At 38.8% G+C, this 16,277-nt stretch overlaps 1 protein-coding gene, 1 long non-coding RNA gene and 1 other non-coding gene across 4 annotated transcripts; all 3 read left to right on the top strand.

Moving 5' to 3' along the window:
• The first annotated feature begins 3,829 nt into the window (after positions 1 to 3,829).
• On the top strand, positions 3,830 to 9,642 carry LOC135626855 (ERBB-3 BINDING PROTEIN 1-like). 2 transcript variants are annotated; one of them, XM_065132601.1, is made up of 10 exons: positions 3,830 to 3,986; positions 4,080 to 4,190; positions 4,285 to 4,369; positions 4,455 to 4,604; positions 4,697 to 4,850; positions 8,110 to 8,325; positions 8,462 to 8,598; positions 8,694 to 8,785; positions 8,985 to 9,167; positions 9,363 to 9,642. In XM_065132601.1, exons 2-10 carry the CDS (start codon positions 4,097 to 4,099, stop codon positions 9,437 to 9,439), a joined length of 1,188 nt encoding a protein of 395 aa, XP_064988673.1. In that variant the 5' UTR covers positions 3,830 to 3,986; positions 4,080 to 4,096; the 3' UTR covers positions 9,440 to 9,642. The 2 variants fall into 2 exon arrangements, with proteins under 2 accessions (XP_064988673.1, XP_064988674.1); XM_065132602.1 differs by having other exon boundaries at positions 4,074 to 4,190.
• Positions 9,643 to 10,121: 479 nt separating this feature from the next.
• LOC135627456 (uncharacterized) lies at positions 10,122 to 13,484 on the top strand. The gene is made up of 2 exons (XR_010492616.1): positions 10,122 to 10,448; positions 10,545 to 13,484. It is a non-coding gene; the product is annotated as an uncharacterized LOC135627456 (long non-coding RNA).
• On the top strand, positions 11,586 to 11,657 carry TRNAH-GUG (transfer RNA histidin (anticodon GUG)). The gene has a single exon. It is a non-coding gene; the product is annotated as a tRNA-His (tRNA).
• Positions 13,485 to 16,277: the final 2,793 nt, after the last annotated feature.

Raw genomic sequence — 16,277 nt, 5'->3', positions numbered from 1 at the left:
GTCGATCATAATTATATTTTTTTTAAAAATTATAAGTGGTGTAGTTAAAATAAAAACATTAGTTTCAAAACGAGAAAATTATAAGTAGCTTAGTTTCAAAACTAGGGTTGCTTTAGCTTATGAGATTAATATACACATACCGAGTCGGTATTATAAAAGTTAGAATGATAACATTAGTCTGACTTATCAGAGATCAAGGGTTTGAAATCATAGTAATTTTTCATAAAATCATATTTAATATATATTTATTTCGAAGGACCCAAACTTGAATCTTACTTATCGTTTGATTTTTTTTAAATATTTTTTATTTACTTGGGTTAACATAATTTGAGATATTTTAAATCATATGATAAGTTTTGAGCCGAAATCAATCAATTATGAGATTAGTTATCAATTCGACACAGAAATTTAATCGTGTTAAATTATTGATCAAACTTAATCAATCATCGGATGGCTATGTGAGATTATTCCTTTATTTCTCGTTCAAGTTTTCACACACGCATCAACACAAAACAAAGAACAGTGATCTCGTAGCCTCTAAAGTTGAACGAAAGCATTTGCACGTTCTAGTTATCTTCTCCATGTCAAATCAATTATGGTCAGTACATCTTTGCTTTGACTTTAAATCCATTTTTCAGGTAGACGACGATGGCTCGTCATATTTATCAGGAGTTCATTTGGACGTGCAACATTCATAGGTCCGATTCCATTGCTCATGTCTCTTATTTTCCTACTTGGTCGAATTATAGTGTTTCATTTAGATACGGTCGTCCATACGATGCATTTCTCACCGTAAAAGAAGCAGAGGTTGAAGACGGATCAACAAAAATTATTGTTCTTTATCGAAAAGTAACATCATTCGATGGCAATTTGCATTTTCTTAGCCTCTACTTCTGCTTCTCTACGTGGAGTACGGGCCACAAGCACCGCCGCTCCATGGTAGTGACGTTGAAAGACCAACCTTGTGGATGGGATTGGCTCTTCCATGGCAGATTCACTGCATTTGGAACACCCGAAGAGAGTACGGTCAAAGCTTCGCTCCTTTATATTCATTTTAATCTGCAGCAAGCATCGACTTGCCGTTCCATGGTTGCATCTTTCTGCACCGCAACGTGTTCTTGATGCGTGCCATTGCGGCCGCATGCAGCGACACCGGCAGCAGTGGCCGACAGACGTGCACCGCAAAAGCTTTTGGCGCGAGAGCTCTTTCGGTCGTTTCCTCAAACAGCTGCGGCGCAAATATGACATCAGCTGCATGTGGACGTGCGTCGTGTTGTCACATTCGCGCTGTGTTGCTTGCGTCTCTCTGGGGTTGTGGTAGATGACATCCTCCAGCGGATCATTCAACAGCGAAGACCAGTTTTTTTCCGCTGTTTGACTGATACGACGAGAGCCACTTCGATTCTCGAGCGTACCAGCATCAGCATGCTTTCCACGTTGCTTTGATTCGTCGCTCATTTGCGGCGAAGTGATCGCCGGAGCCGTATCCTCGGCCTGTGCTCTCTGCCAGCCTTCTCTTTCCAGGTGATTTCTCTCTCGGGCGAAACCCACGGACCACCGCTGAGATCACCGCGTCGTCTCATCAGGATATACCTGCGGGTGCAAAGGACGGCCGACGTGGATGCTGTCCATGTCGGCTGTCTACAGCGACGCAGTCAAACCGAGTTCATTAGCCAGTCAAATGGAGTTGTGGTTCGCTGAGGCCATGATCTTTGAACCTGAGCAAGAACTTGTGTTACGATTTGGGAAAGGAAAATTCGAAATTTACTGTGTTAGGATTTGAGAAAGGAAAAGATAAAGAAAAGAAACTGTAAATTTAATTCCGTGTTTCCGTTAAGAGTCCGATTGGTTATATACGTCACTTAATATAAATTTATTGATTTATTATTTATTTAAAAAATATTTTTACATTTACTTTTTTTCATATTTTCCTAATTTAATTTTTATTAAATTTTAATTAGCGAAAGATAAAAAAATAAAATACTTCTTTGAGTCATAGGATTTACGGAAGTTAAGAGTGTTCAAATTGAATCGAAAAATCAGTTTAAATTGAATAAAAAAATCGAATCGAAACGAACTAGAATCAAATCGGTTCATTAATGGTTCAACCTCGATGGCTACAAGTGGTTTTGATTCAAAAGTACTTTTCTTTCGTTTTACTAATCGGTTTGAATAAAATCAAATCGATTTTAATTTAAAAGATATCAATTTGATTGAGTACAATACCCTAAGCTTTAATCGATTTAAATGTATTAATTAAATCGATCAAAATATTTAATTTTATAAATAACGTGGGCTTAATTTCATAAATATTATCGTATCATCTGATTGGATTAAGATTCAATTTAATTTAATTTTTTTAATAAATTTTTTAAAATATTTAATATTATAAACTAATTAAATCGATTAATGGTTTGAACACCTTTTATAAAAGTAGTTGATAAATAGAAATAAGATATTATGGTGATCTCGGGTCCAAGATGGAATACTCGAGAACAACTTGATCGTAAACATGTTAGATCGAAGACTATGAACATTAAAGGATGATACATGATATTGTAGTGATGGATCTTTCATGCATATGCATCAAATTTTATATTAGAAAAAAAGTTATAAACATAAGGAAGTATCACGATATTACAAAGGTGAAACTTTCGAGTGCAAGTAACAATGAGTCTCGGGAGGAACTTGATCATACAAATATATGACTAGATTTATTAGGAGATGGATTGTTCCAAAATTCATATCCACTCGAGAAAACCTCGTAAAGTAAAGGACAAAATCAAACAAATAAATATTATTATTAAATATATAAAATGAGAATATAATATATGACAAAAGCCATACTTGTGTTTGACATTGCGATGTGAAGCTCAAACGAAACCTAAGTAGAGGTCAATGAAATTGATTATTTACACTCGAGTTTGTCAAAGTGACCGAGCATTACCATAACGCAGTACAACTGTTGACTGCATTAAGAGGTTTGAGGGGGTAGTGCAATACCTTTAGTATATATATATATATATATATATATATATATATAACAGAACTCCATTAAAATTATTATTATTTAATTTATAATAATAATAAAAATTATTATTTTCATTATTAAGTCTTAATCATCCGAATCGCGAAAAGAAGAATTCCCTTAAACTTGACAAGAGATGTTGTGATGGGATTACTCAGCATTGCATTTGGATTTACAAACATAACCTTTCATAAGTTGTTGGGTCCCAATAAATAGAAACCATAACAGTGTGATCGTACTCTTGGCCATGTCGACAAGAGTATGAATGGCCAATTAATGTTGATACTAAATACTCATCACTGTTGTTTAAATTGATGCCATTTAACGTGATGATTTTTTTTAAAAAATAAAATTCTGTAAATTAAAAAATATTATAATTAAAAAACAATATTATAGTGTTTTTGATGCATAAAAAAACACCATAAATGAGTTATATAAAAATATCGTAACAGTTAAAAATAATAAAATCAGTGAAAATTTTGACAAAAAGATAGTTTTAAATCAGAGATATTATTTATAAAAATAAAAGAGGGATACCCTTTAGAAAATACCTAAAACATGGATATTTTCTAGCCCAAAAAAATTCTCTTATAGATAAATCACATATTGTTCTCCATGAAATAAAAAAAAAGATAAATCACAAAAAAAAAAACCAATTTAAGTCAATTTATTGTTTTGTTATCCATATTTAATTATTATAGGAACCCCCATGTGAAAATTTAATTGCAAGAGGACTTGCATGCAAAAGGACCAACATTGGCAATATCATCGGACGGAATCACCGCAGCACGTGCAATTCTCGTGATCGACTACAACTAATGCCCTAAGCCGCCACCGACTGTTTGTGCCGGCCGCCCGAAACCCTAAATCTTTTCTTCTTCTCGTTGATTTGACGTGACCCTCGAAGAGCCCCTGTACCCGCGCACGCATCGTTGTGCTTTCCATCTGTTTTCCTCAGGTAGACATCTATTTCGAGCGCTCAAATGGTTCTTCTGTTTTATAGCGATCGTCTGTTTCTATAATTTCTTTATCTTCCTCTTTGGAGTATAAGGTCTAGGGTTTCGAGGGATGTCGGACGACGAAGCAAGGGAGGAGAAGGAGTTGGATCTCACCTCCCCCGATGTCGTCACCAAGTACAAGAGCGCCGCTGAGATCGTCAATAGTAGTGTTCCCGACCCATTCTTTAGATTCTTTCTTTCGGTGTCTATGATGCTGGAAAATGTTGATTCTAAGAGCTAATTGTTTGCCCCGTGCAGAGGCCCTTCAGCTGGTGGTATCGGAGTGCAAACCCAAAGCCAAGATCGTTGATCTCTGCGAGAAAGGCGACGCTTTTATCAGAGAGTATGTATTTCTTGTTACTCATCGTCTTTTCTACTTCGGTATATTGAATATTGAGGAAGTGGAAGCTTGTCATGGGTGCAATTAGGCAAACGAGGAACATGTACAAAAATGTAAAGAGAAAGATTGAAAGGGGTGTAGGCTTCCCAACATGCGTTTCTGTCAATAATACAGTGTGCCATTTCTCACCGCTAGGGAGCGACGAGGCAGTTCTGGAAGCGAATGACATTGTGAAAATGTACGTATTGACGAATATCAATTGTTAGGTGATATCCGTTCTGAGGGACCGGTGATGTGTAATGTCTCTTCCGATGGTTCTCTGTTTTGCAGTGACATGGGATGCCATATCGATGGGTTTATTGCGGTGGTCGCACACACTCATGTTATCCAGGAAGGACCTGTGACCGGCAGGGCTGCAGATGTGATCGCTGCTGCCAATACCGCAGCAGAAGTTGCCTTGCGGCTCGTGAGGCCTGGAAAGAAGGTAACTATTTTTAAGCATGAGATTAGTATTAAGTTAACCATTTTTCGAATATGGAATTTGTATTATTCTATAAGCATAATAAAACCAAAATTGTTTTTCCTGATTACTTGCTTCTGAAATGTTCATCTTATCACTCGGTTGTATCATAGTTATGTTAATTTTAATTTCGTGCCCACATGTGCCAATGGATTGGTGCTTTCTTTTTGGTGTTTAGTGGATAATAATAAAATGGTTAAATGTTGATACCACCCCTGTCACACCTCTAAGATGACATCCTAGAGGCATGAACCTATCTTAAATCAATAATAATTTTCAATTGCCCGCGTATCCAAACCCAAATCCATAACATGGAATTTGAGGACATCAAATGCATTCAATTCTCATTCACACACATACTATAAAACCTATGCGGTCTATAAACATATAACACATCACTTGATAACTCTATAAAACCCAATGTCAAATCAAAATCATTAATAACCACTTATAGACTCACAAGATCCAATGCAAATACCGTAATCATAAAAATCAATCATTTACCAGAAGTTCAGACCAATATAAAGCCTTCACATTTAACATTATAAACTTTCAAAACATGGGAGATCTTTTAACCTTTACAACAACACACACCAACTTATAGTTTTAGATTACATTACAAGCAAAATGTTCTTTACAATAACATCTTGTTAGACCACCAAAAATGTCACAATATTCTAGCATTCCACTGCCCAGTCTAAAACTAACATGTGTGAGTGGCAAGCTAGCCTGAAAATTTTATATAGCAACAATGTGAGTTACAAAGTTCAGCAAGTGACTATCATATCCATGACATAGAGGAAGTTAATCATGTGGCATAAGCATCAAGATGCAAAACATGGATTCAAGAGTCATACTTAGCATTTCTTATGATTCATACTTAACCGGGAGAAAAGAGCAATGTATAAGCAAATCATGATCAAAAGGTAGAGCTCAAGAGGCATATATGTCATTTCATTTGATTCATTGATATCAAATGAACATATAGCAACATAAGAGTGAATCAAGATCATAATGTAAGGCATGAGTTCAAGAATGGAGTCATATTTGACTTGTCATTCGATTCATTGATATCAAAGGAATATATGAGAACATAGGAGCAAATCATGATCATAATGTAAGACATGAGCTCAAGAATAGGGTCATATTTAACATATCATTCGATTCACCGATAGCAATAGAGCAAAGAGCATCATATGGGCATATCAAGAACAAATGCAAGTCATGAGTTCGAGAGGCATTGGACCAATATTTTTGTTTTAGATTTATTTGAATGCTTTGAAGTGCTCAGATCTGTCAGATGCATGAACAATAAATTCCCAAAAGATCAATTATCGTCAGTTGTGTGGACTGTCTAATTAATAATTAGATGCACAATTTATATCTGTTAATATGGTTGTTTTGGAAATTGAGTTGGTGTTTGGATGCCGGTTGCTTCTGTGGGATGTTCAGAATTTTATGGTTCATTGAGTTTTAAGCTTTCAGGTGTAATTGTTTTTTTGACCAAATCGATCATGAGATTGGCGACTAGCAAGATTGTAATACCATACATGATGTTGTAAATGACCAGTATTTCTATTTGTGCTTAACCCAAAAAAGGCAAACCAACTAACCCTATGTCGTTCTCATGCGTGTATCATTATCCAGATAGTTACACAGCTAAGTTTTTCAGCATATTTTCCCTTTTCCCTTCTCTTTCATGGTTTCTACTCAAAGATACTTTTGTGCATGCAATTATTTGTCTTTTTCGTTGTCAACGCAACTTTTGTCATCAAAATAATAACTTTTTGAGCCTCAGCATCATTTATCTTCAAAGGGAACTAATTCTAACAAACAAACTTATATATTGGTTTCTTAAGTTTATGAGGATTTGGTGTTTTGCGCATGTGATTTTTAGAATGTGACTAGTTGTTCTCCCAGATTCTTTTTGCTGTGTAAATGGCGATTCAAGTTTTTCCTGTTTGGAATATTTTCAATAAAATTCCTATCTTACTGAACTCATTATACTGTTCTTCATTTTCCATCTAGGTCTTTTCTTAAATGGTTGTGTGAATTCACTATGTGGGGCCATCGTGTTTGAATTTTAGTTTGCTGTGAACATACTGGATATTGATGCTTGTACCGTTTAACCAACTGCTTCACCAAGAAGAATCTACTTTGTCATTGGCTTCACCAAACTTATTATGATGAGGTGGACGGTTCTTTGACTGGTTTTTTCTTACATGGTTAACAAGATTGTCATTGTCTACCTTTGTGTTTGAAAAAGGATCTACTTTCAGTTCACTTTTATAAATAAATTGTGCAAATGTTTTCCACTATGATAAATTAATTGTTGGTCAGTCTGATTTTTGATGGTGTTGGATGTTTGCTGACATTTTAATCAACTGTTTAATTATTCTATTGTCCTAATCTGGATCACTGGAAGATTCTGACAAATTAGAAGACCTACAACTGCAAAGGCTGTTTAGAAAGTCGGTTACCCAATTGTGGAAGCCCTTATTTGTTTCTGGGAATAAGGTTCCACTACAATACTTCAGATAGGTGCAGATTAATAGAAAGATTAATTTTTAAAAAAAAATCATGATTGTGATGCCTTTACAATTAATTTGCAGTCTCTTATATTGATTAGAAATCTGCCTACCAACAGTAAGTTATGCTATGGGTCTGCACCTATTAACCCGAGTTAGTTGGTGTGAGTTTGAGATGAATATTATGCTGGTATTGTGCAGTTAGCGTTGAGATGCTTGGAAAATTTTTAATTAATGTTCAAATCAACATGTTGGATTTTAAGAACTTGCTTACAATCGAGCAAGTTATTTCCAGTTTATTAAATATCATTCTTTGTTGATCTTCATAAGTAGGTTTATGAGTTTCACCACACAAGCTTTTTTTTTGGTGTCTTTCTTAGTTGTGAAGTACTTATAGGAGCTTCAGTGGTTTGTTCTTAGTCATATAGTCAATAATGCTTTCCAGAATTCATCGACTCATATTTTCATTTGGATTTTGTAATTATGCAGTTTCTCATTCACTCACTCCATCTTTGGACTGCTTAGCTTCTTAACCTCGTATGTCTATCAGCTAGTTGAGGAATGGGTTCTAGATATCTAATTGTCAGTTATATTTTATGTTAATGTAGCACAAGCAGTACAATCAGGTGTTCTTATGTGTCTAGTTGTGAATTCCTTGTGAGTTTTAGTTCTTGTATCATGCTTTGTTTTGGCAGAATAAGGACGTCACAGAAGCTATTCAGAAGGTAGCTGCTGCCTATGATTGCAAAATTGTTGAGGGAGTGCTTAGTCATCAGTTAAAACAGTTTGTAATTGATGGGAACAAAGTCATAATAAGTGTAACGAACCCTGAAACTCGTGTTGATGAAGTGGAATTCGAAGAAAATGAAGTGTACGCAATTGATATCGTGACTAGTACAGGTGAAGGAAAGGTGAGAATGGTGTTCTTAAGACTTATTGTGTGATTATCATCACTGAAATTCATGCCTCTTGATATGTTTTTACTTCATTTGCTCTTGTAATTCATCCTCAGTCTTCTCTACTGATTCATGACAAATTAACTTGCAGCCGAAACTGTTGGATGAGAAGCAAACTACCATATACAAAAGAGCTGTCGACAAAAGCTATCACTTAAAAATGAAGTCATCGAGGTTTATTTTCAGTGAAATAAGCCAAAAATTCCCAATTATGCCATTTTCTGCAAGGTTTGCCTTCATGTGTTCTTTTCTAGAACTCAAGTACTCTGTTTCTTTTTGGGCTTTTTATTTTGGAACCATGTGCCTTTTATTATTTTTCACAGGGCTTTAGAAGAGAAGCGAGCTCGACTTGGACTTGTTGAATGTGTGAACCATGATCTTTTACAGCCATACCCTGTGTTGCATGAGAAGCCTGGTATGATTTATTAGCTCTGGCAGTTGTATGTCAAATTGCTGGCTAACTTCTTTCAATTTCTTTTTTTTTGGTTGAATTCTGCTGTGAAACTAAACATTGAAGTCGTTTAGAATGGCCGAATGCTAATGGTCTTCAAATACATGTCATCGGTTATGTAGATTGTTCACTAGTGAGTTAACCTATTGGCTTATGTTTACAGGAGATCTTGTTGCGCACATTAAGTTTACGTTACTGTTGATGCCCAATGGGTCAGACAGGGTTACTTCTCACCCACTTCAACAGTTGCAGCCTACCAAGACTATCGATGACAATCCTGAAATAAAAGCATGGTTGGCGTTGGGAACAAAGACGAAGAAGAAAGGTGGAGGAAAGAAGAAAAAGGGTGAGCATCCGTTGTCCTAGTTCACCCTGCTAGGTGTTAGTTTGAAAGTGTATTAGTTGTCAAGTGTCTCGTGCTTATTTACAGAACATAGGTATCTGTGGTTTTAATTCCTTCGCTGATGATTTTTTATGCCAGCAAATTTACTATTTACTTTGATAGTCTTGTATCTATGCCATTTTTTTTTGCTGCTTGTAGGCAAGAAAGGAGATGGCCGTGATGACTCCGCTGACGCCGAACCAATCGACACTGCATCGAATACCGCAGCTGCTTAGTCTGACCAGTGTCTTGAGTTTTGGTGTACTCCTATTGAATTTGTTAGTGCTTCCCCAAGCCTTCCAACCTTTGCATGAATTGTGTGTTTGGGAAATGGAAATGCACATTATTCTAATTCGAGGAGAGGTAAAGGATTTTTGTACTAAAATTTCGCAAAGCTTCAGTGAGGAGGATGTCAAAACAAATAAATTGTGTTGCTTCAGTCGTGGACTCATTTATGCACAAGCATATTACCTTGTGAAGACGAGTTGTATATGTGGCTGGGGCTCTGTTGCAGTTGCTTCAGCGGGGCTTCTCAAGATAAGAAGGTATTTCAATTATTAAGAATATTATTATGTCATGTTTTAGTAAAAGGGTACGTATATTTTCCTCACATCTCTCTCTCTCTCTCTCTATATATATATATATATATATATATATATATATGTATATATATATATATATATATATATGTATATATATATATGTATATGTATATACATATATATATGTATATGTATATACATATATATATGTATATGTATATACATATATATATGTATATACATATACATATACATATATATATGTATATACATATACATATACATATATATATGTATATACATATACATATCTATATGTATATACATATACATATATATATATATATGTATATACATATACATATATATGTATATATATATATTGATGCGATCGAGGATTGGGTTGACAGACCGGACCTCGGGACGATATAATCCGGTGGTCACAGAATTCCATTCGTACGTATAGAGAAGGTGGCGTTCTTCTTCCGACCCCAACGACCTCTCACTCCACCCCAGTTGCCAACCGTCCGTCTGGTCGAACTCAGATCGCCCCCATCGTCACCCCCTTTTGGAAGTCGCAGTCACCGCCGGCGACGAGGATGAGGACGTGCCCCTCTCAAACCCCGATCGATCACGATTTGTGGCAAAGTCGGGTTCGTGATGCGGCAATCCAAGACCCTCAAGATCGGCGCTAACCATCTTGGTTGGTCCTTTTTCCTTTCTTGATTCAGGCTACGTTCTTTCCAGGACGAAATCGGTTGTTCTTCCCGCTTCTAATTTTTCTTCGTTCGGCGTGCAGTTGTACCGACGATTTTGATCCAGGAGGATGCGGGAGACGATAAGTCATGCCTGTTACATTTTGCTGATCGCGAAGTAGGAGATGATCTGCATCCGCTTCGGCCGTGTGGAAAGTAAGCATTTCGTTACGAATTTTCATCTATTGGCCGTAGGTTAATATTTGGTTTATGGTTTTGGTTTTCATTGGGAAGTTTTCTTTTCTTGCTTATATCTGTGGTTGCCGAAGTTCTTCAGCCGTAGGAAAATCCCTAACTTGGTGTTCAAACTACCAAAATCTTCTACCAACTTCGTTGCTGTTGCAGATCATAATTGTGAAAATACTACTACCATAAAATATGTAAGCAGTCATATAAACTGAACCTCAATCGAGTTTGCAGAGTTCATGTGAACTTTTAGGGAGAGCTTTCCAAGTTGGATCTCAAATTATATTTCTTTCATGATTGGAAAATTGGAGCTTGGATTAGGCAAGTGGAGGATTTATCTAAGAGTTGTTCCTTGATCCTTAAAAGTCCTTACTGTCTACTGCATGTAGTTGATCTGGAAGGGCCTGAACGAGACAGTTTTCAAGGGGGGTGAAGGTCTCTTCTTCCTCCATCATATATAGAGCAATTGCCTATTGTCTCTTGCTATGAAGTGTTTAATCGGTCTGAAGGCTGGTGGGGGATAAGTCACATATTGGTTAGCTAGAAAAAATAAACATAATTTATATGGTTAAAAATGAATTGAAAGTTAGCACTTTGAGCCATCAAGGCTGGAAGTGGAATCTGATTCTTAACTATTTATCAACATTTTGAACAAGGAGAAGCCTTCTCTTTGGTTCTTGCTTACTTCTGTTTGGAAAACTATTACCCTAAATAACAATATTTTTAATGTAAAAATTCCCATGCAATTCCTGAGGGAATTGCATATCATGAAGGTTGCCAAGTAAGGTAAAATACTTGTCTATTGTAGCACTATTGCTGTGGATGACTATTGTTGTTCTCTGGGAGTAACCTACATTTATAATATAATTAAAATCTTATGCGTAGATTAGCAATGACATGTGGCTGTAGTTTAGTGGTTAGAATTCCACGTTGTGGCCGTGGAGACCTGGGCTCGAATCCCAGCAGCCACAAATATTTATCGTTTTCTTTTAATTATGATTTTTGATATGCTTTATAGATTAAATCGTCAACTTGTTTTGCTTCAATTAGCATCCCAGCAGCCACATTTGCTTGTCGTTTTCTTTCAATTATGCTTTTTGATACGATTTCTAACTTAATTCGTGATTTTTTTTTGCTTCAATTAGCGTTTTGATCTGCTTTATAGCTTACAAGGGTGAGAACTATAGGAATAACTTAATTTTTGACGTTGTTGTCACCTCAACCTTCTCACTGTCAGATATGCTGATACAGCATAAACCTGTGAATCGTAGGAATAAAGGATGTCACACAACCATATCTATGAACCAAAGCATGGCCGCGCATCAGGCATCCAGTGAAGAATATTCGTCCCAAATATCTGTGCATTGCATCGATCTCACCACACGCAACTCATAAATTCCTTTCGGCTACAACCCACACTGACAACAAAACCCACATCATTTCAGTTCTATTTACGTAAGGAGACATGAAAAGATAAAAAGTATCCATCTCATGTGAATGCGTACAACACCAGAGTGTTCTGGACCCACAGAAAGAGCTACCCTCGACGGCAGCTAGCGAACAGCAAGCTTCCCCCTCCCCACCCTCCCCCACGGCTCTCTCTTGCATGCCCACCATCTTCCGCGTTCCAGAACAAGGCCATGTCTCTTCACTTCGCCATCTCTCTGCAGCTTCTGTCCTTCATGCATCCTGCTCCATCTTCTCTCACCCTCAAACCGCAGCCCCCGCCGGCTCCGCGGCCACGGACGAGTCGGCGAGCGAAGCCCGGCACAGCGGGCAGCTCGTGTGAGCCTTTAACCACTCGTCCACGCACTCCACATGGAACGTGTGGCCGCAGCTGGGCAGCACTTTGACCTTATCCCCCTCCGTCAGGCTACTCAGGCATATCGAGCACTGCGCCTCCTCGCCGGCCTCCAAGTCCCGGTGCAGGTGCACCGGGAAGCTGTCGATGATCCGCGGATCGAGGCCTGCTGTGCGATGCGATGTCGCGGCCGACGACATGCTCACCGGGGCGGTTTCGGCCCCCCATTGCGGACGGTGGCGGCACGCCCACCTCACGTAGAGGCAGATGAGGGTGAAGAAGAGGAGAATGGTAAAGGAGATGAGAAGGAAGAGGAGACCCCGGCCACGGACGTGGAAGTTCTTGTCGTCGAGCGCGTCGTAGTGCCAACGGAAGGGCTGAGCGTCCTGTGCTGCCATCCTCACCGGTGTTGGTGGTGGTGGTGGATATGGATTCGAGTTTGGGCTTTTATGAGGGTGGGGATGGCTCGGCGAGTGGCTTCCAAAGGATGAAAGCGTCGAGTGGTGCAAGAGGGTTTCGGCCCATGCCATGCCATCCCATTCACCTCGCTTTCCAGCTTGCCCTTCGTCTCACATTAAAGAAAAGGGTAGTTTTGGCTCATCTCATTCACTGTTGTTGGTGGAGATGGCGGTGTTTCTACGCAAAGAACGAAGAGCTGGCCAGGGATGGCAGAGCCGTTCTGCATGAAGGTTTCTAATCCCCAGTTTTGGTATAGGCTGATACGAAATAAAACTTCCAATTAAAGGGCTGTGGCGGTCAGCAATTAATTGAGAGGTAAGAAGTCAGGATACTTCTCGGTCCTTCCAGCTAATTGCTGAGGGTGCGACAGGAGGGATTTGGAAGCTTGCTTGTTGTGTATCGATTTGCTTCACGCACGCTATCTTGCTTTAACCCCTCTGTTTGCCAGCACAATGAGAAGTAGACAAGATGTCGCTAATGGTGTTGGGTTGCGCGACGTGATGATCACGCGCATAAATAAATTCTTGAAATATACACACATAGAAAGCGAAATTACATGGTACATGAATGACCATAGTAAAGTTATGAATGTCTTGGAAATGGCATATAAATTTAGTATTCTACAGGTGATTGTATAGTTGAAGCCCAGTGGGCCACAAGCCCAATTGCAATGATGGTGGGTGTAGGTGTGGGAGATTTAAGCATTTGCTGGTGTAAAGGGTTCACAAGAAGAAGCACAGCAAGTTTTAATACATGTGCTTGGGAAATTTGGAAAAGAAGGGGTCCTTTCCTGATTATGTTTCGCTTTTGTTTGACAATTTATTGCCAAGATAAATAGTTCGGGGGCTATGTACGGTGACTGTGTGGGTGGCACGTGTCGACTCGCCAATCCGGCTCCGTACATCTTATGTCCTGTAGGACACCGGTGCAGGGCACAGGAGCCTTTAACACTTGGCGGGCAGGAGAAGCGAATCGTGTGAAAGGTTGCCCTTCTATGATGAGCTTAGATCAATATCAATGGGTCTTATGCGTCCAACTCAATGTGTATGGGTAGTATGCCTCAATTTGCCAGCGTAGTGGTGCGATTGGGTCTACCCCTTTAAAACGCTAAGCCCAACATCAAACCCAAACTAAAGCTCTCTCTCTCTCTCTCTCTCTCTCTCTCTCTCTCTCTCTCTATATATATATATATATATATATATATATACCCCTTTAAAACGCTAAGCCCAACATCAAACCCAAACTAAAGCTCCATATATATATATATATATATATATATATATATATATATATATATATATATATATATATATATATATATATATATATATATATATATATATACACACACTCACACTGAAAGACCTCTCAACATGCGAGGCCTCTCACCCTCTACTGCAAGAAAAAGAGGCGATCAAGAAGCGCCATGGCGGCGATCCTCTCCGCCATTTGATTCGCTCTCTCTCTCTCTCTCTCTCTCCCTCCTGCCCGGAAAAGATGCGATCAAGAAGCGTCATGGTGGCGATCCTCTCCGCCATTTGGTTCGGTATCTCTCTCTCTCTCTCTCTCTCTCCTGCTGCAAAAAGAGGCGATCAAGAAGCGCCATGGCGGCGATCCTCTCCGCCATTTGATTCGCTCTCTCTCTCTCTCTCTCCTGCCCGGAAAAGATGCGATCAAGAAGCGTCATGGTGACGATCCTCTCCGCCATTTGATTCGGTATCTCTCTCTCTCTCTCTCCTGCTGGAAAAAGAGACGATCCAGAAGCGCCATGGCGGGGATCCTCTCCGCTATTTGATCCGCGCGCGCGCTCTCTCTCTCTAAAAGAAAAGGAGGCGGTCAAGAACCGCCATGGCGGCAATCCTCTCCGCCATTTGATTCGGTAAGAAATCCTCTCTTCCCGACGGAAAAGAAAGATGAGATCCTAAACAATATCTTACGCTCCATCTGCCTTGCTCCTGATTGATCCCGTCCGATCGCTGCTGCAGTGGCATTCAGCCGATGAGGGAATCGGCTCCCCCCTCGAATCTTGGAAGAGAAGCACCCATGATCCCTACTCAGTAATGCTTCCGCGCCCTGCAGCGTCTCACGATGCATCCGTGTCCGGTTAATCCTTGGACAAACGAGCGAGTTCCAAGCTTTGATGTTATCTGTTTAGGGTTTCTGTGCCCATCTTTCTCTTTTCCTTTATACTTGTTGCTTCGTATGGTTAGTTATTGCTGATGAAATCTGAGGTCGAATTCAGATTTATGGCGTAATCAGTTCCGTGATTATCTCAAGGAAGTTGGAGAAGAACGGGATCGGGTTGAGGCGAGCGATGTCTCATTTGGCGTATTCTATTTCAGCAGCTGAAGCTTGATGGGGATTTCAGGTAAGTCTATTCTCTTCTATAACTTAGTTTTTCTTCTGCCTGATGCTGATCGGTGTTTTGCTATAGTTAGGAATTCAATTTTATGCATCTCGTCGTGCCTTTTCCTTGATCCGTCTGCACCATCTATCTCCGATGCTTTCTTCCTTTTGCCCTTTCAAGATAATGGTCAAATTTTAGCTTCTCTCATTATATCTGCAATTCTTGAATTCTTGCTACATAATATAGAGCCACAAAATTCATGAATGTAGCCGACATAGTAGCTACTTTTGCAATTCCCTTATTTTCATCTATTGTCCACATGATCATACAATGTGTAGTGTGATATTTGTGTTGGGTCGAGTATTAGGATAGGAGTTAATATTAGGTAAGTCCGCATCATGAGAAAGACATGGATCAATTTGGAGTCAGGGCAGAAGTGGGCGAGAGGATACGAGGGAATTGTGCTTCATAGACATGATCTAGTGGTAAGGGCATAGAAGTAATAAACCTCATTATTCTTTATTAGTTACGGTACTGTGGATTATTGCAAAGCAATTTATAGTCCGTCTTCACAAGATGTTCCGAATAGAAAGAAGAATAAACTTGTTCTGAGCCTTTTAAAGATGCAACGAGATGAATTAAAAAGAAACACACTGATGATTTGTCATCATTTTATTACCAATTTGGTTTACAAAATTAAGATAAATTTGGCCAAATAATCTATCTATCATTAGTTTGATTTTTTTTTTTTTTTGAAGTCCAAGAATTGTTTGATCATTTGTTCGATAGATGAATCTATAGGCTGTTGCCCTAACATTAATATGGTAAAAGTTTAGAGAGGGTCACCCATATAGATAAGCAGCGCTCTAACAGAGTTCATCAGGGATTAACTTAGGAAACAATAAGTGTATAGCACCAAGCAGATCTCGCCTCTAAACATTGTCCTCTCTTCCGGGACAAGGCAGTGGACTTGGAGATGTATTG

The sequence above is a fragment of the Musa acuminata genome, chromosome BXJ2-11, assembly GCF_036884655.1.
Source record: "Musa acuminata AAA Group cultivar baxijiao chromosome BXJ2-11, Cavendish_Baxijiao_AAA, whole genome shotgun sequence".
NCBI lineage: Eukaryota > Viridiplantae > Streptophyta > Magnoliopsida > Zingiberales > Musaceae > Musa > Musa acuminata.
Note: the sequence above shows the minus strand (reverse complement) of the source record. Positions and strands in the feature narration are given on the sequence as shown.

Coding starts and splice junctions, on each gene's coding strand:
- LOC135626855 (XM_065132601.1), top strand. CDS start 4,097: ATGTCGGACGACGAAGCAAGGGAGGAGAAGGAGTTGGATCTCACCTCC. Junction 4,370..4,454: donor GGCGACGCTTTTATCAGAGA/GTATGTATTTCT, acceptor GGGTGCAATTAG/GCAAACGAGGAACATGTACA. Junction 8,786..8,984: donor TGTGTTGCATGAGAAGCCTG/GTATGATTTATT, acceptor TTATGTTTACAG/GAGATCTTGTTGCGCACATT.